The sequence below is a fragment of the Hyperolius riggenbachi genome, chromosome 5 (genome assembly GCF_040937935.1).
Source record: "Hyperolius riggenbachi isolate aHypRig1 chromosome 5, aHypRig1.pri, whole genome shotgun sequence".
Taxonomy (NCBI): domain Eukaryota; kingdom Metazoa; phylum Chordata; class Amphibia; order Anura; family Hyperoliidae; genus Hyperolius; species Hyperolius riggenbachi.
Window position 1 is genome coordinate 322,264,607 of NC_090650.1, and position 26,713 is coordinate 322,291,319.

The window sequence follows — 26,713 nt, forward strand, 5'->3', positions numbered from 1 at the left end:
TGGCGATTTGCAAGGTGTGCAAGACCCGCCTGAGCAGGGGGAAAAGTATTAACAACCTCTCCACCACCAGCATGAGCCGCCACATTCTATCCAAACATCCCACTCTGTGGGCAAACGCGGCAGGACAGGGTACCACCAGCAACACTGCCTCCCTTGGGTTCACCAGACTCACCACCAGACCCGCCTCAGCAGCAGCAGTAGCCCAGCCATTGCGTGGTTCACAACATTCACAAACATCAGACGATGCTGACACTGTCACTTTCCGGACTAGTGCTCTTGAGGTCTCCCAGTGTTCATCAAACACAACAACCAACAGCCCTTCGGTGTGCAGCGCTACGGTTGAGTTGTCTGTCTCTGAGATGTTTGAGCACAAGAGGAAATTGCCAGCAAATGACCCCCGGGCCGTGGCAGTAACAGCCAGCCAGCATAGCCAAGCTTCTGGCCTGCGAAATGCTGCCATATCGAGTGGTGGAGACAAACAGCTTCAAGGGCATGATGTCAGTGGCCATCCCACGTTACGTGGTTCCCAGCCGCTACCACTTTGCGCGCTCTGCAGTGCCTGAGTTGCATGAGCACGTGGTCAGCTAAATAACCCGAAGCTTGAAGAATGCCGTTGCCTGCAAGGTTCACCTCACCACTGACACCTGGACGAGTGCGTTCGGCCAGGGTCGATACATCTCCCTTACCGCGCACTGGGTGAACCTTGTGGAGCCTGGCAGCGATTCCTCACCTGCTACGGCGCGGGTGTTGCCCACGCCGCAAACAGCTGGATAACAACAGCAGCACCTACCTCTCTGACTCCTTCTCCTCCAACGCATCTCAAAGCTGTACCTCATCCGGAAATGCTAACCCAGCACCAGCAGCAGTAGGATCGTGGAAGCAGTGCAGCACAGCTGTTGGCATGCGTCAGCAAGCGTTGCTGAAGCTGATCTGCCTTGGGGATAAGCAGCACACAGGGGAGGAAATTTGGAGGGGAATAAAGGAACAGACGGATTTGTGGCTGGCACCGCTGGACCTGAAACCGGGCATGAAGCTAGACACCTGGCACGAACTGGCAATGTACGCAATAGAGGTGCTGGCTTGCCCGGCAGCCAGCGTTATGTCGGAACGCTGTTTCAGTGCTGCCGGAGGCATCATCACAGATCGGCGTATCCGCCTCTCCACAGAAAATGCAGACCGTCTGACTCAAATTAAAATGAATCAATCCTGGATTGGAAACGACTACGCAACACTCCTGGACCCCAACCAAGTAACATGACCGATGAACATCTGGGATGGTTTAGCGTTTCCGGTCCCTGTTTATTGAACCTCTCATCTGTATTACATTTATGACTGCATGGCGGCAAAAAGCATTGCTGCTATATCCGCACGCTTTTTGTCCTCATGCAAGGCCTGGGTTGTTGTGTCTCACAAAGCGTGGCCTTCTCCTCCTGCGCCTCCTCCTGTTCCATCACGTGTGCTGCTGCTGCTGCTGCTGCTGCTGGGTTACCGTTGCCGGTCCCTGTTTATGGAACCTCTTATCTTTATTACATTTATGACTACATGGCGGTACAAAGCATGCTATCCGCACGCTTTTTGTCCTCATGCAAGGCCTGGGTTGTTGTGTCTCACAAAGCGTGGCCTTCTCCTCCTGCGCCTCCTCCTGTTCCATCACGTGTGCTGCTGCTGCTGCTGCTGCTGGGTTAGCGTTGCCGCGTGGTCCCTGTTTATTGAACCTCTTATCTTTATTACATTTATGACTACATGGCGGTACAAAGCATGCTATCCGCACGCTTTTTGTCCTCATGCAAGGCCTGGGTTGTTGTGTCTCACAAAGCGTGGCCTTCTCCTCCTGCGCCTCCTCCTGTTCCATCACGTGTGCTGCTGCTGGGTTAGCGTTGCCGCGTGGTCCCTGTTTATTGAACCACTTATCTTTATTACATTTATGACTGCATGGTGGTACAAAGCATGCTATCCGCACGCTTCTTGTCCTCATGCAAGGCCTGGGTTGTTGTGTCTCAAAGCGTGGCCTTCTCCTCCTGCGCCACCCTCCTCCTGTTCCATCACGTGTGCTGCTGCTGGGTTAGCATTACCGGTCCCTTTTCCTGGAACCTCTTATATGTATTACATTTATGACTGCATGCCGACAAAAAGCATGTTACCTGTGCAAAGAAAACAGACATTTCCCGCATTTAAAAGACAGTTTTCCCTTTGAAACTTTAAAATCGATTTTCTCAAAAACTATAAGCTCTTTTTGCTAAATTTTTTTTCCTCTTGTACCCACTCCCAAGGTGCACATACCCTGTAAATTTGGGGTATGTAGCATGTAAGGAGGCTTTACAAACCACAAAAGTTCGGGTCCCCATTGACTTCCATTATGTTCGGAGTTCGGGTCGAACACCCGAACATCGCGGCCATGTTCGGCCTGTTCGGCCCGAACCCGAACATCTAGATGTTCGCCCAACACTACATACATTTAGTAAAATTGTACAATCCAGATTGTATAATTTGTGGCCACCGTTTCTAACATCTATAGGGTTCAAAGACTTGGGCCATACAAAAATGTCACATTAGCCAATTTCAGCATGGGTTTACATTTTCACTGAGTGGTGTATGCTCCATTTCACTGTACTGACTTGACTCCAAATAACGCTTTAAAAGTAAGACATTACTTATTAATCAGACATTTCTTTAAACTCAGCTACAGCAAGCAAGTAACTGTATTTTCTTGTTGGTACAAGTAATATAGGTGTTCACAAGTTATAAATAGAGATATCAGCAAGTGTACGTGAATCTTAGTTGTGTTGGCAAGCTCATTCTACCTCACCCAAGTTTTCCATTATGGGCAGATGTGAATACTGCAAACAGTAAGCGTGCCGGTTAAATAAGGTCACTGGATTCTCCCCAAGGCAATAGCTTTATTTATCGGGAGAAATCTAAATGATACGTTGTGTACAGTATTTAATTATACATATGCGTGCAATAAAAAAAAAAACTATGGAGAGTCTAACTTAATGTGAATGTACAGTATCATTTTTTTTATTTTGGAGCTCAGCTTTTTGGTTTGACTGGCAAGATTTGTCCACTGGTGAAAAGTCGTATTTTTCTGTCGTAACCGGTAAGCTGACTGATAATTAAAGTGGAGCTGAACTCTTGCACAAGACAGAAGGAAAACATCGAGAAATACACCCTGTATGTATTTAGCCTCTCTAATTTCCCCTCATCTGTGACTAATCACCAGTGCAATTTGATCTCTCAACTGTGTCAGCTGGCTGCCATAGCAGAGCAGCTAATTGGTAAAAACACAGGATGTTAACAATATGTCTGCTTCCATGAAAGCAGGAAGTAAACACACTGCAGATTTATTGCAGTATTTGTATCAGCTGTAACAAAGAAATATTTTTCTTTAAAGGTTATTATGAGGTTGAGTATCTTTTAGAGCAGGGAGGAAGTTTTGAGTTCTGGTCCACTTTAAACCCCATAGTTTGCTATGCATTTATTTGTATGACAATCTAGCAGATCTGCAAAATGCTAGAGGTTTTTGAAGCAGATTTCAGAGCGATTCTAGGCATGTTTTCTAAACATGCCTAGCGTTTTTTTGGAGCGATTTTGTGTAGCACATGTGAAATATTGTTACAGTAAGGCCCCGTTCACACTGCATGCGTTTCCAGCCGCGTTTTGGAAACGCGTGCAGGTGGCCGACACGCACGACATCAGACATTGCATAGAGTGCAATGTCTGATGTTCACACTGCATGCGTTCTGGACCTGTGCGGTCCGGGAACGCATGCTGCACGCATTTTTTGCAAAAACGCGTGGCTGTCCCATTCACTTTTCAGTGATGGGATCAGCCACGCAACGCATACAAACGCGGATGGCGTGCGTTCGTACGCGTTGCGTTTCGCGTGCGTGCCCGTCCACGTTTGTAATGTGAACGAGGCCTAAAGCTGTTACTAAACAGCTTCTGTAACAAAAACGCCTGGAAAACCGCTCTGATCTAGCGTTTTTCAGAGCGATTTTCCACTTTCCTATACTTTAACATTGACGCAGAAACGTCCCAGGAATCTAAAAAATGCTGTAGCCCCCGAGTTTGCGTTTGTGGAAAACACAACCCGCTCTGGTGTGCACCATCCTATTCACTTTCATTAGCCAAGTGGTTTTCCCCCTGCAAGCGTTTTAAAAAATGCTCCAGAACCGCTCTGGTGTGCACCAGCCCATAGAGTAGAATATCCAGCAGAATTGTATGTACAAACCTACAGTGAGAACTTAGGTTTTAAATAAATTGAGGTTGTCATGGATGGTTTACCATATGCAACTGCAATCACAAAATCACAATTTCACTAACTTTTAGTAATCTTGCTATGAACTTAAGAGTTAGGAGTTTGTGCTACTTAATGGCAAACAATCGCTAAAAATAAAATCCTGGTCAAGTAGCTGAGATCATGTAAGGTCCCCACTATTGTCTAGCCATGGAGAGCCAAGATATTATAAGGTCAGTGAAATATGACTCATTACAGGCACATTCACGCTGGGAAACGTATGCACAAGTGCAATTTTTGTGCATGCATTGCAAAGTATGGACGTGCGCGTCGCAATGCGCTAAATTGCATACGTCAATGGCTTCCATTCCATTGAAAAAATGCATGAAAATGTGTGTCGTGCATTAGGATTTGAATGGTAACATGAAAGTCTACGGACTTCCATGCTACCTGCGTTGCGGACACTATGTGTGGTGCGTCATGATGGCCAGCACAGCAAATAAGTGTGAATGAGCCCGTAGTCACGCAGCATACAGAAAGATATATGATAGATGTTCACTTACACAAAGCTGGTCATTAATATTCGCTCCGTTCTTCAGAAGCGTTTCCACCACTTTGCAGTGTCCGTGTTGACAGGCGGTTAGCATTGCAGTTCCTCCATCCTGTAGACAAATTAACATTGGTCTATGAAAGGGCAATCGCTCCAAAGCAATGAGTTGTGTCTCGGCAGAATCATTTCAAAGTTTATCATCATTCTCCAAGTTCTACACTGCATTCTGTCTCCATGGCAGTGACATCACTTGCAGTGGTGCTAATCTGGCACCACTGAAGCAAGAGGGATATAGAGGCTGCCATATTTATTTCCTTTTAAGCAATACCAGTTGCCTGCTGTCCTGCTGATCCTCTCCCTCTAATACCTTTAGCCATAGACCCTGAACAAGCATGCAACAGATCAATCAGGTGTTTCTGACATTATTGTAAGATCTAACAAGATTAGCTGCATGCTTGTTTCAGGTGTGTGATTCAGACACGACTGCAGCCAAATAGATCAGCAGGGCTGCTAGGCAACTGGTATTGTTTAAAAGGATACAAATATGGCAGCCTCCATATCCCTCTCACTACAGTTGTCCATTAACCATTTCTGCCGCTAGGACGTGTGCCTCACGTCCGCAGCGGCCTCTGCTACAGAATCAGCGAATCACGTCCCTGCAGCTTGGGGGGCTGTGCCGATTCGTGCAGGCAGAAGCCCGCGATCACAATGTTTCCGATAACAGGGGGGATTGGCTGCAGGGGAGAAAAGTCCCCTGAACCAATCCGTTCTCATCCTCCGAGAATAATCACTGTTTTTGTTCAAAAACAGTGTTTATTCTTAAATAGAGCCACTGCGCTTCCTCCCGCTTGCCGATTTCCGCCGCTTACCGCCGCCGATTGTTAGATTTATGAATGGGAACAAAGTTCACATTCATTAATCTCCCCTCTAGGTCACCGTAATCACAAGGCATCCATTGATGCCTGCGTCACTTCCCTAGCAACACATTACTTCCTATAGCGTACGAGAATAGGAAGTACTGGGTGAGGACATCTTGATGCCAAATAGTGAACTTGCACCTACTGAGATTAGGGAATAAAATGTTTTAAATATGTATGTCAAGAGGGAATATCATTATTAAAATGGGCTAAAAATTAGTGATGGATGCACCTTTATTTCAAAATAAAATATTGTCACCATACATTATACTAGGGACATCATTTTCATGTTGCAATAACCAGGACAAATGGGCAAATAAAATGTGTGGATTTTAATTTCGGAAGCATGTATTATTTGAAAACTATAATGGCCCAAAACTGAAAAATAATTAATTGCTCCTATTTTTTTCTTATTATTCCCATTAAAATGCATTTAGAATAAAATACTTCTTAGCATAATGTACCACCCAAAGAAAGCCTAATTGGTGGTGAAAAAAAAGTATAAATCATTTTGTTGTGATAAGTAGTGATAAAGTTATTGGGGAATGAAAAGGAGGAGCACTGAAATGTGAAAAGTCCTCTCGTCCATAAGGTGAAAAATACCTGTGGGCTGAAATGACTAAAGAGACCCAGAGATGTCCGCTATTAAAGATTTTTTACTTACCTGGTGCTTCCTCCAGCCCCATAAGCATGGATGTGTCCCTCGCCGTCCTCCCGCGTGCCTCCGTTAAGCGGCAATCAGTTCCGGTATCCGTCTCAGTCGGGCGCAGTCTGACTCATGACAGCCGGGGTCTTCGGGGCTTGTGCAGAAGGTCCACGCATGCGCAGAAGGCCCAATGCTGACATCACTGAGCCGAATACCGGAGCTGATTGCCACTTAACGGAGGCACGCGGGAGGATGGTGAGGGACGCATCTGTGCTTATAGGGCTGGAGGAAGCCCCGGGTAAGTAAAATATCTTCAAAGGGAATTTCTGCTTTCATGAACATTTTTCTACAAACATAAATTGGTGCTGTACGAACCTTTGCAAATGTTTTTTCTTTAATTATACTTTAGTTAAAAAATAAAGACAAAATTCTCCAGCATTCCTCAACATTCAAGATTGCAGCAAGTCTGTGGTGTGTCCTACGGCCAAGGCTATTATGCAACACTATTTAGGTTACAAAATAATGTATCCATAACGCCAATATCTGTCTGACCCTAGATTTGTTGCTTAGAAATTCAGCATTCAGCAATGTTTGTCACTTTTGCTGTCCTATAGCTCTTTCCAAGCCTACCGTATACAGTATATCCATTTCCCCCTTTTGTTGTCTTGTACACTATGAGGCTGATTCACAAAACATATCTCATGGATTTTCACACCTTACATATTTATCACCTCAACTGTGGAATGATATTGGAAGCCTCTGGACTTTTCAAAAACTTCCCACTGTGATTGGTTAAGGGATTGATTTTACTTATGATTTAATTCTCCTTGGACCTGATTATTATTTAATTAACCTTTCTCTTGAGTTTTCTGACAGAAAATATTTTCATACCTTATAAAGGAAATATCTTTGAAGTCCAGAGCACGTAAAGTAGTCAAAATGAGTTTGATATTACATTTTTTGCTATAATTCCTTGCAATATTTAGAGCTGAACTGAAAGCCAAACTGAAAATATTGAGTTTTCCCACATAAAAGTAGAATTTTCCTTTAAAAGTTGTATATATCTGAGGCAGTGCAGTTGGGGTGGGGGTTGTTATCAACCTGAATACAGGCATGATACAGAACTGGATCAGAACCGTACAACTGTGTCGGTCCTGAAGAACTTAAAGAGAATCTGTACTCTAAAATTCTTACAGTAAAAAGCCTACCATTCTATTCATTATGTTCTCCTGGGCCCCTCTGTGCTGTTTCTGCCACTCCTTGCTGCAATCCTGGCTTGTAATTGCCATTTTTAGGCAGTGTTTACAAACAAAAGACATGGCTGCTAACCAGAGTGTGATAGGCTGAGAGGAGAGCTTGGAGAGGGTGTGTAAAGATTCTGCCTATCACAAGCAGTGCTGCACATTCCACACATTCCAGCCTGAGCCCGACAGAGCCGACAGAGGAAAGAAGATAAGATTTATTACAGAGACAGTGCAACTAGAAAAGGCTGCAGTATGCCAGAACACACAAGAACAGGTATAGGAACTTATAGGATAGAAGAAATAAGGCTCAAAATTTTGTTACAGAGTCTCTTTAAAGTTCTTAAAAAGTTAAAGTTTTGGAAGCATGCAATAAACTATGTATTGTTAGTCATTAAAGGTATTACTGGAATCAACTCCATGACTAACACTGGACCATACTTTGCTTAGAAAGCATACAGACATAAGTAAGAACTTTCTAATGCTTTGTAACTACTACTACTAATATGTGTGTGTGTTTTATTTTTCTGTTTGATAAAGATATTTTTCTTCAACTTTTCTGTTTAGTGACTCTGTGAGACAAAACTCACAAAACTGGACCCTAGACAGATAGACAGCTAGACAGTAATAGCTATAGCTTGTCTCCACACTCTTAAAATGTGTTTGACAAAATGTTTTGGGAAATCTTTTTCTGGAGGAAACTTTTGTTTGGAGTTCCACCTCAGTGAAAGGGTCAGGAAGAGCCCCTCATTAGCCTGCTTTAGCCATAAGACTATCAGTGTATCGTATAAAGAAAGAAGCAGTGCAAACAGGGGCGTACCTACACATTTACAGGCAGGCACGTGCACAGGGGGGTGCTCTGGGTGCCCAGACACCCCCCTTTTTAAAATCTTCAAAAAAGGCCCCTCTCACAAAATAAGCTCCGCCCCCGGCCGCGATAAGCCCCGCCCACCCGCGGGGAGCTCCGCCCCCTCCTGGGACACTTTCAAGTGAAGAGGCCCAGACAGGAATTCTAGTGTGGCATACTGACCTCTCCCTCCACCTAGGACCCATACTGACCTCTACCTCCCCCAGCACCCATAGTGACCTCTCCCTCCACCTAGTACCAGTGACCACTCCCTCCCCTAGCACCCACAGTGACCTCTCCCTCCACCTAAGACCCATACTGACCTCTCCCTACCCAGTACCCACAGTGACCTCTCCCTTCACCTAGCACACACAGTGACCTCTCCCTCCACCTAGCACCCACAGTGATCTCTCTCTTACCCAGCACCCACAGTGACCTCTCCCTCCCCCAGCACCCACAGTGACCTCTCCCTCCACCTAGCACCCACAGTGATCTCTCTCTTACCCAGCACCCACAGTGACCTCTCCGTCCACCTAGCACCCACAGTGATCTCTCCCTCCACCTGGGACCCATAGTGACCTCTCCCTCCCCAGCACCCACAGTGACCTCTCCCTCCACCTAGCACCCACAGTGACCTCTCCCTCCAACTAGCACCCACAGTGACCTCTCCCTCCACCTAGCACCCACAGTGACCTCTCTCTTACCCAGCACCCACAGTGACCTCTCCCTCCATCAAGCACCCACAGTGACCTCTCCCTCCACCTAGCACCCACAGTGACCTCTCCCTCCACCTGGGACCCATAGTGACCTCTCCTTCCCCAGCACCCACAGTGACCTCTCCCTTCCCCAGCACCCACAGTGACCTCTCCCTCCCCCAGCACCCACAGTGACCTCTCCCTCCACATAGCACCCACAGTGATCTCTCCCTCCACCTAGGACCCATAGTAACCTCTCCCTCCATCAGCACCTACAATGACCTCTCCCTCTATCTAGCACCCACAGTGACCTCTCCCTCCCCAGCTCTAGCAGTGATCCTGCCGACCATAGCACCCACACTGACCTATCCCTCCCCCAGCACCCACAGTGATTTTTCCCTCCCCCAGTGGCTACCCTCCTGTCCCCTGCAGCACCCACAGGGTTCTCCCATCCCAAAAGCAGCACCTACAGTGACCTCTCCCATTGCCAGGGCACACAGTGGCTTCTCCCAACACCCAGCATCCACTCCCTCCTCCAGTAACCACACAGACTTCTCCCAGCACCCACAGTGGCCTACCCTTCCCCCAGCACCCACACTGACCTCTACCTCCCTTAGCAGCAACTATTTCATTCATAGCAGCACCCATAGTGACCTCCCACCCCCTGCACCCACAATGACCTCTACCTCCCGAGACCCACAGTGATCTCACCCAAAGGACCCACAGTGACCTCCCTTTCCTCCAGCACCCATACTGACCTCTGCTTTCCACAGCACCCACAGTTACTTCTCCCCCCAGCACCCACAGTGACCTACCCTTCCCCCATCAACCACACTGACCTCGACCTCCCCTAGCAGCAACTATGCCATTCATAGTAGTACCCACAGTGGCCTCCTACCCCCTGCACCCACAGCAATCCCACCAATATTCAGCACCCACATTACACTTAACCAGTAACCCCAACTATAGCAAGCACCCAGTACTTGTACCAAACACCCTGCACCCAATACTTACATCCGGCCTCAATATGGCACTTAGTACTTGCATCAAACAGCCACATGACACCCAATACCTGCGCCCCTTCACCCTATAGCTGGCACCCAGTACTCACACCTACATGGCACAGCACTTGCACCCAGCTATGACATGTCACTCACTACTCACACCTGCACACAGCCTCCACATGGCACCCACTCACATAACCAGTGCTAGCACCCGAAGTACCTGCACTCAGAACCCACGTGACACACAACACCCACCCAAAGCTAGCACCCAGTGCAGGCATGGCACCAAGTATTTGCACCTATGTGATACCCAGTGCCTGCACCCAACACCCACATGTTTCATCTGCAGTAGTTCCAGTTGCACTAAGCCTCCACTTGATGCCCAGCACCCACACCAAGCACTCACATATGACATCCAGTACATGCACCCATAACTCACAAGGGACTGAGTACCTGCAGTCAACACCTACATGATGGTTGATACACACCCATACTGCCAGAATCCACATTACACCCTGTGCCAGCACCCAGAACCCACATGGCTCCCATCATCTGCATTCAGCAGCATGACAATCAATACCCCCCTAGCCAGAAACGAGGAGGGGGGGGGGGGGGCATGCGGGGGAAGGCATTGCCAGGCCGCTTTTTTAAATTTGAGCACCCCCCACTTAAGGACCCTCTGCATGGCCCTGTTTACAGGCCCCTCCAGCAAAACTTTATTGGGGCCCCACAATTTTCACACCCCTTCCCTTGCCTGCTATTTGCTGACCCTCACAGCCTAGGGGCCTGTCTTGCAAGGGTCATAAAACAAAAACGCCTGATCTGAAGGATGGAGCTCTTTACTGGAGGTCAGTAGTTGGGGGCCCCTCACAGCTCCAAGCCTTCCTGCAGTAGCAGAGGGTGCTCCCCTGTAGTTATGCTAATATTGACTGTAGAGACTGCTAATATTGCTGCACACATAATAACAAATGAAAATAAAGCAGCTACTCTGACAACAGTTTCCTTCTGAATTTCTGTTTAGTTTCTTGCAGATATAAACATAGCAGGATTTAGTTGGTCTGTGATGAGAAACATTGGGCATGTAAATAAATACAAGCTGGTACCTGTTATCCATCCTCAGATGCCCTTTCACTGTCCGGAAACAAACGCGAGCAGTAAACCGTAACATGCCAATGAGCCAAGTCAGCACTTTACTGAATGGGTGCCAGGCACTCACTGAGCACGGATTCAGCACCTAATGGATTCCATTCCCTTTCACAACACTTCACACACTGACATCTTACTAACTCCCAGAACAAGGCAGTCTGTTGTTGCTTCCTCTTTTTAGGTAGGCTTTTTGTAGCATCTCCCCACAAAAAGTATCTTATTTAAGCAGGACTACAAGTACATAAACATTGTAAAAATGTTAAAATAGAATGGTGTAGCAAAAGTGAAATATGAGGTTTTGCTGAAATTATGTTTTTATACACACATCCAGAATTTCACAGCAAAACAAAAACATTTACTGTAGATCCAACTTTGCAATACATTCCATCTGTAGAGAAAATAATGCTATATAATAATTACCAAGTGTCTCTGCGTCCCCCTTTGTCCCTGTGTCCGTGCGTTTGCACTACTGCGCATGTGCAGCACAGACAGCCGTTGGGACAGGAGGAGGATGGGGCCAAGGGGCTGTTATATTAACAGACTTAGGTCTACTAGTTTATTGAATAAAATTGCTTATTTTTTTACAATACTCATTTATAAGTTAATTAGTCAGTATTTGCCTATTTACATTATGAAATTTATCACAGGCGGCGACATCTTTAGTCCTGTCAGGGATATCAATGAAATCAATGGTATGTGGCTCCTGCACAAAATCAGGTGCCACTATTCACTTTCATAGAAATTAGAGCGGCAAGCTGGGGCCAAAGAGTAAATTCAGGTGCCCTGCAGCGCATGATATTTATAGGTGTTTTTTTCTGTTTTTTTTTATCTTTTTTTTGTGGCAGTTTTGAGTTGGGCTCGAGCACCCCCTGTTTTTGGATGGTTACGTTTAGGTGTCAGGAAGGGGGTTTGTGTGTGTGTGAGGGGGGGGCTAAGGTTAGGTTCAGAAAGGTTTTTTTTGTGGGGAGGGGGACGTTAAGGTTGGGTGTCAGAAAGGGGATTTGTGCAGGGGGGGATGGTTAACATTAGGCATCAGGAAATGGGATTGCGCAGGGGAGGCAGTTAAGCTTAGGCTTCAGGAAGGGGGTTGTGCGGGGAAGGGGGGACAGTTAAGGTAGGTGTCAGATGGGATGATTCTGTGTTAGAACAGGGTTAGGTTTAACTATAGTAAAATACTGTTAACATTTACTAATTATTTACCACTTCAGTGAAGATAATGTAATAAAAAAAAAGTGTTTCATTTTTACAATAATTACGTATAAATGATTTATTCAGTGTTTGGCCATTTTAAAATCTTTCCTCTCCCTGATTTACATTCCGACATTTATCACATGGTGACATTTTTACTGCTGGCAGGTGATGTCAGTGGAAGGAGATGCTGCTTGCTATTTTGGCAGTTGGAAACAGCTGTAAACAGTTATTAGTTCCCACAATGCAACAAGGCTCCCACAGTGTGATGTCAGAACCATCGTCCTGACATCAAACTGTGGGAGGGGTTTCACCACAATATCAGCCAAACAGAGCCCCCTGATGATCTGTTTGTGAAAAGGAAAAGATTTCTCATATCTGTTCGTGAAAATGAAAAGCTTTCTCATGGGAAAGGGGGTATCAAATTATAAAATGTATAATGTATATAAACATATACATATAAGAAGAATGTTGCTGTCACTTACAGTAGTAGAAAGTAAAGTAGTAGAAAACTGACAGAATCGACAGGTTTTGGACTAGCCCATCTTCTTATGGGGGTTCTCAGGGTTTTCTTTATTGTCAAAACACTTAGTGAATGGCAGCTGTTCCATCCAACTGCCAAGAAAGTGTACGATGAGCAGGGAGGCTGGCCAGCATCTTTGTTTAAATCTTTTTCGGGGAATGTCTTTATAAAGAATAAAGTCCATGTTGAGAATCCCCTATGGAGAGATGATCTAGCCCAAAGCCTGTTGGTAATGCCAGATTTCTACTACCTACTGTAAGTGATAGCAACATAGGAGAAAAGTGATTTATGGCTCATTTTACTCAGGAAGAAACATACTTCTTATTTGTATGTGTTTACATATATTTTAAAATGTAAGATTTTTGCGACAGTGGTTCTTTAAAATTATCACTGTAAATAGTAGAATATTGGTAAATGTACCTGTATTCTATTATTGGCAATTTGCAGACTGCATCAATTGTGGTCCCTTTAGCTTTCCTATGCTTCAGTTTATAATTGATTGTTTTCCTCAAGCCATGTGGTGAAACGTTAAAACTTTACAGTGACACATTTACTCTAACTGAAAAAGTTCCTTACTCTGGTTGTAAATTCAGTAGATGCTCCATATTCAAACAGGAACTTGACTATATCATTGTGACCTTGCTGTGCAGCAAAGAAAAGAGCAGTAGCACCACTCTGGAAGAGAAAATCAAGACAATATATGAAGTAGGATTGAGAAGTATGGTATATTTTGTATAGCTGTGGACAGCAAGACATGGTTTGGAGCCTAAACCCTGACATCTCGGTGCTCTTTGTTCTAGAAGGAGCATGCCAATACTTTTGCTATAATTCAAATTCTTTTCTGGGAAGGCAACATTAAAAGCATGCACAAAGTATATTGGGAAGGTTATCACACCAACTGCACTTCCATTTGTGAAACCACTTTATCCTTAACTGCATAGATCATCACATATGTTCCACTATTTTTTTCCAAGACTAGGTGCCCTTATAAGAGATTATATGCAATACAGTATATAACACCAAGAAAACACTATTAATGAATGAGAACTATCAATCATTTTATTAAGGACGTATCCAGCATTAAAAATGTAAAACCAATTAAAATCCCCCCTCCGTCTGAATGTAGTTAAATAGACATAGATGGCTGCAAAAAAATGTGCTACATGCTGAAATGCAGAGAATTGGCAAAACAAAACCTCATAGGCTATTCCCCCGTCTCCTCCACGCCGGTGATTCTATTGGGGTAAGCACAATTGCACTTTCTTTGATCTTGATCTAATACCGTATATACTCGAGTATAAGCCGACCCCCAACTTTTACCTTAAAGAGGAGCTGTTAGGTATAGGGTCTCAGAGAAAATAAACACATATATCAGTAGCTAAAGATTGGCTGTACTTACATTACATATGCATTTCACTGTCCACGTTTGGATTTCACAGAATTTGTATATAGTATATGCAGAGATAGATGCTCCTGACAGCTCATGGCAGGCTCCATGTTTGTGAAGCCAAATGTGTCGTCATGTCCTGCCTGCTTCTGATCACAGATAAGCTGGTTCTTGAACAACACGGTGTGCAGTGAATATTAATGAGCCATGTGGCTAGGAACAATAGCTGACTCCTGCAGTGTAGTCTGCCCGGAGATTTATCAGTGCTACGCTCTGGACTGATTACACAAGCTGCTGTACCGTCTCATTAGCAGCCGAGGGGAGGGCCCCAGAATGCTTTGCAGTTTAGCTGCGGCTTGCGTCTTTATGGGTCTATAACAGACATTAAGATAAGCACACATCAAAGGTAACTGAAATGTTTATCTTCACTAATGGCTTTTGAGCTTCCTTCTAAACTGTTTAACACAGGAGAATAGAGGTTTAAATTAGCTTCTGCAGCCTGACAGTTACTCTTTAAAAACCTGGAAAAAAGTTTTGACACAAGTATAAGCCAGTGGTGGCAAAAGCCACAACAACAACACCACGCACAGCCATGGCTGGCTACAACCATATATTAGAAAAGCAGCATAAATTTAGCAGATTACAATAAAAAGCCAGAACATAGTCCTACAATGGAGATGGATACACAAAGAACTCCTGTTGCAAAGTTTAAAGGATACCCGAAGTGACGTATGACATAATGAAATAGACATGGGTATGTACAGTGCCAAGCACACTAATAACTATGCTGTGTTCTTTTTTTTCTTTCTCTGCCTGAAAGAGTTACATATCAGGTATGTAACTCAGTCCTGACTCAGACAGGAAGTGACTACAGTGTGACCCTCACTGATAAGAAATTCCAACTGTAAAACACTTTCCTAGCAGAAAATGGCTTCTGAGAGCAGGAAAGAGATAAAAAGAGTCTATAGTTCATAGATTTTAGCTCTGGCATACTTCAATGAATGTGTTATTGAGCAAAAACAATAAAACAGTTACAACTTAAAAAGTAGATTTAAACATAAAATAAAACTGAGGAATATCTTAAAGTCATTTTTTGGAGAAGGACGATAGATACAATAGTTTATTTCATTTGTTTATTTTCGCTTCAGGTGTCCTTTAAGCTGGCATAAAGATAAAGCAAGGAATGCAGAGCCACATAGTCATGTATCGAAAACTTAATATAGAAAAGCAAGGATTCTCACCACTCAGTAGACACAGTCCAGTATGCCTGCAAAGAGTAGTGAAGGGACTCAAGTATAAGCCCAGACCCCCACTTTTGGACCACTTTTTTGGGCCCAAAAATTAGGCTTATAAGTGAGTATATACAGTGGGTTGCAAAAGTATTCGGCCCCCTTGAAGTTTTCCACATTTTGTCATATTACTGCCACAAACATGAATGAATTTTATTGGAATTCCACATGAAAGACCAACACAAAGTAGTGTACACATGAGAAGTGGAACGAAAATCATACATGATTCCAAACATTTTTTACAAACAAATAACTGCAAAGTGGTGTGTGCATAATTATTCGGCCCCCTTTGATCTGAGTGCAGTCAGTTGCCTATAGACATTGCCTGATGAGTGCTAATGACTAAATAGAGTGCACCTGTGTATAATCTAATGTCAGTACAAATACAGCTGCTCTGTGAGGGCCTCAGAGGTTGTCTAAGAGAATATTGGGAGCAACAACACTGTGAAGTCCAAAGAACACACAAGACAGGTCCAAGACAGATCAGGGATCAAGTTATTGAGAAATTTAAAGCAGGCTTAGGCTACAAAAAGATTTCCAAAGCCTTGAACATCCCAAGGAGCACTGTTCAAGCGATCATTCAGAAATGGAAGGAGTATGGCACAACTGTAAACCTACCAAGACAAGGCCATCCACCTAAACTCACAGGCCGAACAAGGAGAGCGCTGATCAGAAATGCAGTCAAGAGGCCCATGGTGACTCTGGACAAACTGCAGAGATCTACAGCTCAGGTGGGAGACTCTGTCCATAGGACAACTATTAGTCATGCACTGTACAATGTTGGCCTTTATGGAAGAGTGGCAAGAAGAAAGGCATTGTTAACAAAAAGCATAAGAAGTCCTGTTTGCAGTTTGCCACAAGCCATGTGGGGGACACAGCAACCATGTGGAAGAAGGTGCTCTGGTCAGATGAGACCAAAATTGAACTTTTTGGCCAAAATGCAAAACGCTATGTGTGGCAGAAAACTAACACTGTACATCACTCTGAACACACCATCCCCACTGTCAAATATGGTGGTGGCAGCATCATGCTCCAGGGGTGCATCTCTTCAGCAGGGACAGGGAAGCTGGTCAGAGTTGATGGGAAGATGGATGGAGCCAAATACAGGGCAATCTTGGAAGAAAACCTCTTGGAGACTGCAAAAGACTTGAGACTGGGGTGGAGGTTCACCTTCCAGCAGGACAATGACCCTAAATATAAAGCCAGGGCAACAATGGATTGGTTTAAAACAAAACATATCTGTGTTAGAATGGCCCAGTCAAAGTCCAGATCTAAATCCAATCGAGAATCTGTGGCAAGATCTGAAAACTGCTGTTCACAAACGCTGTCCATCTAATCTGACTGAGCTGGAGCTGTTTTGCAAAGAAGAATGGGCAAGGATTTCAGTCTTTAGATGTGCAAAGCTGGTAGAGACATTCCCTAAAAGACTGGCAGCTGTAATTGCTGCAAAAGGTGGTTCTACAAAGTATTGACTCAGGGGGCCGAATAATTACGCACACCCCACTTTGCAGTTATTTATTTGTAAAAAATGTTTGGAATCATGTATGATTTCCGATCCACTTCTCACATGTACACCACTTTGTATTGGTCTTTCACGTGGAATTCCAATAAATTTGATGCATGTTTGTGGCAATAATGTGACAAAATGTGGAAAACTTCAAGGGGGTCAAATACTTTTGCAACCCATTGTACAGTCCTTTTTATCTGCAGACATTGCACTTTATTGGCACAGTTTTGTACACAATTTTTGAGATTCATGGGTGTTTTCTAGTATAACGTTTTATATTGGCAATTCTTTTCATTTCAGTACGCACGTAGCACTTTTTTGCAGCCATCTATGTCTATTTGATTGGTTGTATTGGATACGATCACCCTTTATATCAGTTAATTTGCTGCTTAGCGTATTCAACACTTGCACTTTATATCAGCACTGGGGGGGGGGGGGGAGTTCTGGAGTTCTGATTACATTCAGATGGAGCGGGATTTTAATTGTTTTAAAAAAAAATGTATGATAGATAAGTCTTAAAGTGGATCGGAGATAAACTTTTACTCATTGCATAATTGTGTTCCTTTCATAAAGTTTATAGGGCATTCCTCAAGCCAAATACTTTTTTTGTTTTGTTTTAATACTCTAATTCCCTGTAAACTAAACAAGCCTCGCCCACAGCTCCTTTTGTTCCTTGGCACTGTAGCAAGGGCTTATGGGAGCTCAGTCTGGGCAGGAGGAGGAGGAGGTTACAAGCCATTGATTTCAGAGGCAGAGGGGAAGAGGGAGGAGGAGAGGGGACTGAATTTACACACAGGCAAGCTGATAGCATCTCTAGCCCATAGCCTGTGACAATGTGACAAACAGAACATGGCTGCCCTCTTATCACAGGAATAAATATTCATAAACTTTTGAAGCTGTTTGCAGCTAGATATGCTGTGTAAACTATCTAAACTTTAGATAAGATATATAGACAAGTTACTTGTTATAGTTAGTTTTTCATTTCAGATCCGCTTTAAAGGGACTCCGAGCAGTGCAGAAACTATGGAAAGATACATATCATTTTAAAGCTCTCTTTCTCCTCTTTCCAATGATATATAAACCGCCGCCCTACGCCTTTTAGTTTTCGCTATTTTCGCGATTGAAATTGCTGCAGCCGTGATTTCATTCGTGAAAATAGAGAAAACTAAAAGGCGTAGGGCGACGATTTGGGTGTCACCAGAAAGAGGAGAAAGAGAGCTTTAAAATGATATCCATCTTTCCATAGTTACATTGTATTACACAGGGTGACTTTTTCTGCTGAATGGAGCTGCTGACACTGGGGAAAGTGTCGTCCTGTGTAGTACAAGTAACTATGGAAAGATGGATATCATTTTAAAGCTCTCTTTCTCCTCTTTCTGGCGACACCCAAATCGTCGCTCTACGCCTTTTAGTTTTCTCTATTTTCGCGATTGAAATCGCGGCCGCGGCAATTTCAATCGCGAAAATAGAGAAAACTAAAAGGCGTAGGGCGGCGGTTTATATATCATTAGAAAGAGGAGAAAGAGAGCTTTAAAATAATATGCATCTTTCCATATTTTCCGCACTGCTCGGAGTCCCTTTAATAAAATGATTAATTATTCTCATTAATAGTGGATTTTTGGTGTTATATATATTACATATAGTCTCTTATAAGGGAACCTTGTCTTGGAAAATTATGGTTGTTACAACCTCTTAAAGGGATAATGATAATTATTTATTACCACTGAGCTCTGTGTGTGTTTTTTTTTTTTTTGATGTGATATAGTCTTACAATTGTTCAGCTGACATGTTGAAGACAAACAAGTAGCTTTTCACAAAGGTGTGGTTCAGCAAATGCTTTTTTTTTCTGATGATACAGACTCTTCAGAAAAAAAAGCCATGTGTGGCCATGAAACATTATTGGAATGTTTATGCCATACCCAATATAGTGCTGGCACTAACATGTACATCTGGTGTGCTGGTCTTACATATTTTCTGTTTGCTGTGTTGTACACTTTGACTTGATGCTCTGCCCGACTCTTTCCCAGCCTTCTCATGTAAACAAATATACCATTGCTGGAAGCGTCAAATACTTTTCCATGGATTTTTAGATGAGAAGAAGAGCTTTAGGTCAGAGAAATCAGATCAGAGTTTCTTTTTAGCACCTGACATTCGACAAGACAAATAACATTTATATTGTGCTTTTCTCCTGGCGGACTCAAAGCACCAGAGCTGCAGCCACTAGGGCGCGGTCAGTAGGCAGTAACAGCGTTAGGGAGTCTTGCTCAAGGACTCCTTACTGAATAGGTGCTGGCTTACTGAACAGGAAGAGCTGAGATTCAAACCCAGGTCTCCTGTGTCAGACGCTGTGCCCTTAAAGGGACTGTCTGGCCTAAAGTAAAGGATTTAGTGTTTATTAAAGATACATGCAAATATGTTGTACAAGCAGATGTCATAGTTTGCAAATGTTGTGAACACTCCGAAACTCACGTTAAAGTTGAATTCTGAGAAAATTAACAAGTGTAGCACATTAATCTTTCCAGAATGTTTAGTGTTTCATACAAAAGATACATTTTTTTCTGTAAATTAATTTTATTAAAACAAACAAATCAAACAGAAGTAAATATGTGTCAAGCAAGTTTCCTAATTTCTTCCCACACAAATGTGAACCCTGCCTAAGGAAAGTGGAGTTAAATTTAGATACATATTAAATTTGAATGACATAAGGAGTCATGAAGCATAAACCATACATACATCTCTGTGTAGGTTGATATCTGCCCCGTGTAATACTAGCTCCCGTACACACTGTGTATGTCCTGCATAGGATGCCACCATCAACGCTGTGGTTCCAGTCTGCCAAAACAGGAATTTCAGATGTGAAAATGCTGCCAGTAATAAAAGGTAATGCAGTTCCACTGTTCCAATGCCACATGCTAGAATGCAGGCTTTTTTATTATTTAAAATATAAATCCAGTTCTCTAAACTCTGTTTCAACATTCTTTTGGTATATAACTGCTTACAACATCATGTGCTTGCCAAGTACCCCAATAGACTTAGAGGACCACTATCGCAAAAAAAAAAAAAAAAAAGGAACATTTCTCCAGGAATAAATTGCACTGTAAATTACTTTCTTCCTATGTTGCTGTCACTTACAATAGGTAGTAAAAATCAGACAGATCTGCCAGATATTGGACTGGTCCATATCCTCATGGGAGAGTCCCTGTATTACCTTTATTTTTTGCAAAAAGCACCCCCTGGAAAGGATATATTCAAAGATGCCAGCCAGCCTCTCTACCTGCGTGCACACTATTTTGGCAGTTGAACTGAGCAGCTGACAGCAACATAGGAAAACGTTATTTATAGTGCATGTTACTCTTAGAAAAATGTAAATTTTTTATATAAATATTTTACATTTTACAATTATAATTACTATTTTTATGATAGCTGTCCTTTAAGGGAACCAAATTCTAATTCTGACTAATTGGGGCAGGGACGGGAAATGGGGGGGGGGGGGGGGGGGAGTTGAAGTAGGAGTGGGAATGTGAGGAGACTGCAAAAAGGTACATGGGTAATGTTTATTTCAGCAAATGAGGGCTATCTAATGTGTGCTGGTGATGTATATAAAACCACAAAAACTCTCCACAAACTACCAAAACAAAATCAGTTTGGTGGAAATAAAGGCGTAGAAAGCACACATTACATGTTTGGAGAATTCCAGATGAAGCTAAGTATAGTGAAGTGTAGTCAGAGGCGTAGCTATGGGGGGCAAGGGGGGACATCTGTCCCGGGGCACAGCACTGTGAGGGCGCACAGCACGGCCGTTGCACCCCCACGTGCATTTCGTGCAAGGTGCCCACGTGGGCAGACAGCTGATTGTGGATAGCGGTGCTTCTCGCAGAGATCATGCAGAAGCCACATCACTGTCATTCTCTTCCTGTAGGATGTGTAAGCCGCTGGCAAGGCTTGCTCACGTATGAGATGATAACAGGAGACTTTGAGATAGGATGGGTGGAGAAAGTTTCCAGGGCAGACTTTTTGTGAGTCACATAAAACATTCCAGACCAGACATTTGTCTTCCCTCTCTTCCCTTTCCAGAAAGGTGTTTGCAAGAGCATGCCAGCCTCCCTGCATTCCCTGCAATTACCCCGGCTGCTGAGAGTCTGGAAAACAGGGACGCTGCTGGAACAGAGATTTTATAATGAGAATATGATCAGCGCCAGCCACACAGTAATTCCTTTACAAGGGTTGTGCTATTTTAATAATAACAGCAGAAATGAGTTTAAGTATTTCCACATTTCTTTAGGTATTATAATCTTTGAGATATCTACAGTAACTGTATGCCCTGGTATTGGTGTAATATGGCACCTGGACCCCTACCTTTACTACAAATAACATACCTGAAATAAGTGAATTCTAGACAATGGTACCACCGTTCTTTAGCAGAAATCTGGCAGCTTTAAGGTGTATATTTAAAATATTGGCACTTAAATGAATGAAGGGAGCTATGAATTCATGGGTTGTTTGAGTTTTTCAGCAATTTCACTATGCAAAACATGTCTGGAGAAGTTATTTGTGTGTGTATATATATATATATATATATATATATATATATATATATATATATATATATATATCAGTCAGATTCCAGAAGTTACTGTTTTCTCTGGAAGGGTAAGGATATCCATCCTTACCCTTCCAGAGAAAACAGTAACTTCTGGAATCTGACTACTGACTGCATTGCCAGCGCAGTCTCCCATACAGCGTGTTCTCACTGCAAGTGATTACTGGCATTTAATAGCACTTTACAGCTCTAGAAAAATGCTAGGGCACTGTGAACTCTGTTACTCTTAATTATATCAGTGCACACTGCTGGCTTGGTTTAAGGGATACAAGCATGTTTTTTTGTTTGTTTTTTCTTGTTTTTTTTTGCAGTTTGCACCCCCCCCCCCTTCCCTCTGCCCTTATTTGTCAAGGGGAAGGAGTAAATGTAAGCAAGTGTGACTTCTCTAAACTGTTTGAAGTACAGTGTCCTGTATCCCTTCCCCCCTGCTGGTGAAAGCCTTTGTTCAGTTTTGTTTTCTCATTGCTACTGCTAATTACATCAGTCCTTATCTGCCTGCTCTTTCTGCGGCCGGCAGACCGCAGAAGTAGGGCAATATTATAAAAGCCTCTAACAAACTTTTAAAATGTAAAAAGAAGAGGTAAAATTGATTTTTTTAGTAATGAGCCACATTGTTAGCATGCATTTCTAATGCACTATTGAGATGCCCTGGGGGCTATAAATGCTATGTCGCAAAGGAAGATAGGAAACATCCGGCACTGCAGTAAATGGAGATTTCATTTATTCCAGACTGTGCTCAAAAAATAGAATGCATACAGCAAACAGATCAAAAAATGAGAACAATACAGTCCTACCATGGGTGTGTAGATGGCAGTGGGCGCAGGGTGTGATAAGGGCAGCCTGACGGCCGTTTCGCACGGCGGTGCTTCTTCTAAGGCTTAACCACGCCGGCACACAGCGTGAACCAGGTTTATATTTCCTGGTTATAGTGGGCAGTGGGCGGACCAAAGTCCGCTACTTGCGTCCCCGCCTACTGGTGCACGGCTGGGCCTATAGTTCACGCAGCCAAAACTGGTGGCATGAATGGGAGGTCGCATTAACATGACGCATTACGCATCAGCAATAGCCGGTGAAATCCACGGCCATATATAGTCACGCTGTTCGCTTACTGGTCTCCGCCGACTGACGTCAGATGTTTCCTATCTTCCTTTGCGACATAGAATCTGCTGGTTTGCCTTGTTATCCTGAGCACGCAGTTAGGAACATGGGTGTCATTTTGAGTCCATCCTGCTATTTTTAAAAGGGCAATTTCTCCAGGTAGTGCCGACCACCATACTGTCATTCTACACTGTTCCGGGCTATAAATGCTGTTCGGTTCACTTTAAAGATGTAGAACATCCTACTATGGGCACTTCAGCGGCACTGACTATGTATATGCAGAAGGGTAGTCAGAAACCAAATCAGGAACAGTGCAAAGTGGAAAGAAGGGCGTCACCATAGGCTGCATATGCAGAAGGGTAGTCGGAAACCAAATCAGGAACAGTGCAAAGTGGAAAGAAGGGCGCCACCATAGGCTGCAATAATAAAATCCACAATTAGCGGTAATAGAGGGAAATTTGGGTGCACGGAGGCACTCGATAAAATGCAACAAAGGCGCCCAAATTCCATCTATTGCCTAATTTTATTGGGCGCCTCCATGCACCCAAATTTACCTCTATTGCCGTTATTCGTTGCTTTTATCATTGCAGCCTAATGGAGTGGACATTACAGGATCTTCTCAAAAAATTAGCATATTGTGATAAAGTTCATTATTTTCTGTAATTTACTGATAAACATTAGACTTTCATATATTTTAGATTCAAATACACACAACTGAAGTAGTTCAAGTCTTTTATTGTTTTAATATTGATGATTTTGGCATACAGCTCATGAAAACCCAAATTTCCTATCTCAAAAAATTAGCATATTTCATCCGACCAATAAAAGAAAAGTGTTTTTAAAACAAAAAAAAGTCGGCCTTCAAATAATTATTTTCAGATATGCACTCAATACTTGGTCGGGAATCCTTTTGCAGAAATGACTGCTTCAATGCGGCGTGGCATGGAGGCAATCAGCCTATGGCACTGCTCAGGTGTTATGGAGGCCCAGGATGCTTCCATAGCGGCCTTAAGCTCATCCAGAGTGTTGGGTCTTGCGTCTCTCAACTTTCTCTTCACAATATCCCACAGATTCTCTATGGGGTTCAGGTCAAGAGAGTTGGCAGGCCAATTGAGCACAGTAATACCATGGTCAGTAAACCATTTACCAGAGGTTTTGGCACTGTGAGCAGGTGCCAGGTCGTGCTGAAAAATGAAATCTTCATCTCCATAAAGCTTTTCAGCAGATGGAAGCATGAAGTGCTCCAAAATCTCCTGATAGCTAGCTGCATTGACCCTGCCCTTGATAAAACACAGTGGACCAACACCAGCAGCTGACATGGCACTCCAGACCATCACTGACTGTGGGTACTTGACACTGGACTTCAGGCATTTTGGCATTTCCCTCTTCCCAGTCTTCCTCCAGACTCTAGCACCTTGATTTCCGAATGACATGTAAAAGTTGCTTTCATCTGAAAAAAGTACTTTGGACCACTGAGCAACAGTCCAGTGCTGCTTCTCTGTAGCCCAGGTCAGGCGCTTCTGCCGCTGTTTCTGGTTCAAAAGTGGGTTCATGCTTCCATCTGCTGAAAAGCTTTATGGAGATGAAGATTTCATTTCTCAGCACGACCTGGCACCTGCTCACAGTGCCAAAACCACTGGTAAATGGTTTACTGACCATGGTATTACTGTGCTCAATTGGCCTGCCAACTCTCCTAACCCAAACCCCATAGAGAATCTGTGGGATATTGTGAAGAGAAAGTTGAGAAACGCAAGACCCAACACTCTGGATGAGCTTAAGGCCGCTATCGAAGCATCCTGGGCCTCCATAACACCTGAGCAGTGCCACAGGCTGATTACCTCCATGCCACGCCGCATTGAAGCTGTCATTTCTGCAAAAGGATTCCCGACCAAGTATTGAGTGCATATCTGAACATAATTATTTGAAGGCTGACTTTTTTTGTTTTAAAAACACTTTTCTTTTATTGGTCGGATGAAATATGCTAATTTTTTGAGATAGGAATTTTGGGTTTTCATGAGCTGTATGCCAAAATCACCAATATTAAAACAATAAAAGGCTTGAACTACTTCAGTTGTGTGTATTTGAATCTAAAATATATGAAAGTCTAATGTTTATCAGTACATTACAGAAAATAATGAACTTTATCACAATATGCAAATTTTTTGAGAAGATCCTGTAGTAGCTATAGATGGAAGTTTGGGCACCCAAAAATTGCAGCTGTAATTAGTGGGAGTGAAGGGGTTTTGGGGAAGTTGGAAGGTTAAGGTTTAGGAGGTTTTTAGGTTTAGGTACCACCAGGGAGGTATTATGGGTTTGGCACCACCAGGGGGGGAATTAGGGTTAGGCACCATCAGGGGGGAATTAGGGTTAGGCACCACCAGGGGGGTGGTATTAGGGTTAGACATTGGTAGAGGAGGGAGGGTTCAGATTTATTATTTATGTTCTGTGTGAGAGTAGGGTTAGCTTAGGTCATTGAAATATTGGTAAACATAACCAATATTTTACTATCAGAATAAAGTAGTAGACTATCGGTAAACTTACCAATATTTTACTAGTGGCAATCCACTGTGCCCTTTTTTTCCAGGTGCCTTTTGATGTATATACGCAGTAAAGATGCTCTTTTATTAAAACAAAACAGCCAATAACAGTGACAACTCCTAAAAAAAGAGCATTTTTACTGCTAGGGTGGTGCCACTGCCAACTATACTGCTTCATTGTTTCATTGAAAATGAAATGAGCTTAAAAAAATAAAAACACAAAACAAGGGTGGAGAGCAGAAAGAGTACACTTCCACATAGATGTTGCCTTAATTCTGCCAAAGTGATGCAATTGGGATGGCTTTTACTTGTTTGTACTCTGACACATCTTGTGCATGTTGCTAGCAGGAAGGATCTGATTGGTTCAGGACCTTGTAAACATCTAGTATCCTGTACCTGCCCGGTCCAAGAGTTCTGCCTTTTCCTGTATATTTATGGCTGTATTGTGTATCCGTAGCTGGGCAGAGCTGTGTTGCCAGCCAAGTTAGCGAGGAATTTTGTCATTCTTCATTCTATTTCCTGGAAAAGCTATAAACTATGAAACTGACAGACATTTTAAATGCGTCTACATATTCCCTATTCTATAAGCCAGCCTGAAACGTGCGCTCTGGTTATTTTTTTGTTTTAGCTTGGTTTCTTGATGGCTGCTTGCTTTTTAACACATAAACCGCAAATCCATTACAGCATTACAGTGCCCTGTTAACCATTCCAAAAGATGATGGAAGAATAAGAACAGACTTGTTGTCTGGCCATATTGATGAAGCAGATAGGGATCTGGAATTCTTGGCATACACAAGTGAAGGGCATACACTGTCTCTGCAGTCCACATCCACACGGCCGCTGTTCAACAACAGCTGGAGAAGGGCCAGGTTTCCTTTCCGAGCAGCCCAGAAAGCAGCATTGGCAAGAGGCGTTTCCTTCTGCGTAAAATAACAGTGTCAGATTAGTTTCATGGCATCCTGATTTCAGAGATACAGCAAAAGGTTCAATAGATTTATAACAATGCGGAATGTATTTTGGCCTGCTATGTGTAGGTTTTGGGTCTTGTTCATGTAAAAGGAATTGCCTTCAAACTAAATATTTGTGAGACAGTGACTTAAGAAAAAAATAGTTACATTTTTCTTCCAGCATTAAAGTCCTTGTTCAACCTTCTCATTTTTTAGTAAATGCACACTGCATGATTTTGTGCATTGCACTTTTCCTGCATGATTGGCTGATTAGAGAACTGCATGAATAAGCAGGTGTATGGGTGTTCCTAATAAAGTCCTTAGGGAGTGAATATTGCAGTGCTGATTGTGCTT

At 43.3% G+C, this 26,713-nt stretch overlaps 1 protein-coding gene across 6 annotated transcripts in view; it reads right to left on the minus strand.

Moving 5' to 3' along the window:
- LOC137518875 (ankyrin repeat domain-containing protein 29-like) overlaps window positions 1-26,713 on the minus strand; it is a 63,964-nt gene that overhangs the window by 33,758 nt on the left and 3,493 nt on the right. For 2 of the 6 annotated variants that reach the window (XM_068237270.1, XM_068237274.1), the window contains exons 2-5: window positions 26,222-26,332; window positions 19,911-20,009; window positions 13,571-13,669; window positions 4,801-4,899 (exon numbers count right to left, since the gene is read on the minus strand). In XM_068237270.1, the coding sequence (XP_068093371.1) occupies window positions 4,801-4,899; window positions 13,571-13,669; window positions 19,911-20,009; window positions 26,222-26,332 (408 nt within the window). Of the gene's footprint in view, window positions 1-4,800; window positions 4,900-13,570; window positions 13,670-19,910; window positions 20,010-25,416; window positions 26,333-26,713 lie in introns of those variants that run through there. The other 4 variants (XM_068237269.1, XM_068237272.1, XM_068237271.1 and 1 more) reach the window with 3 other exon arrangements.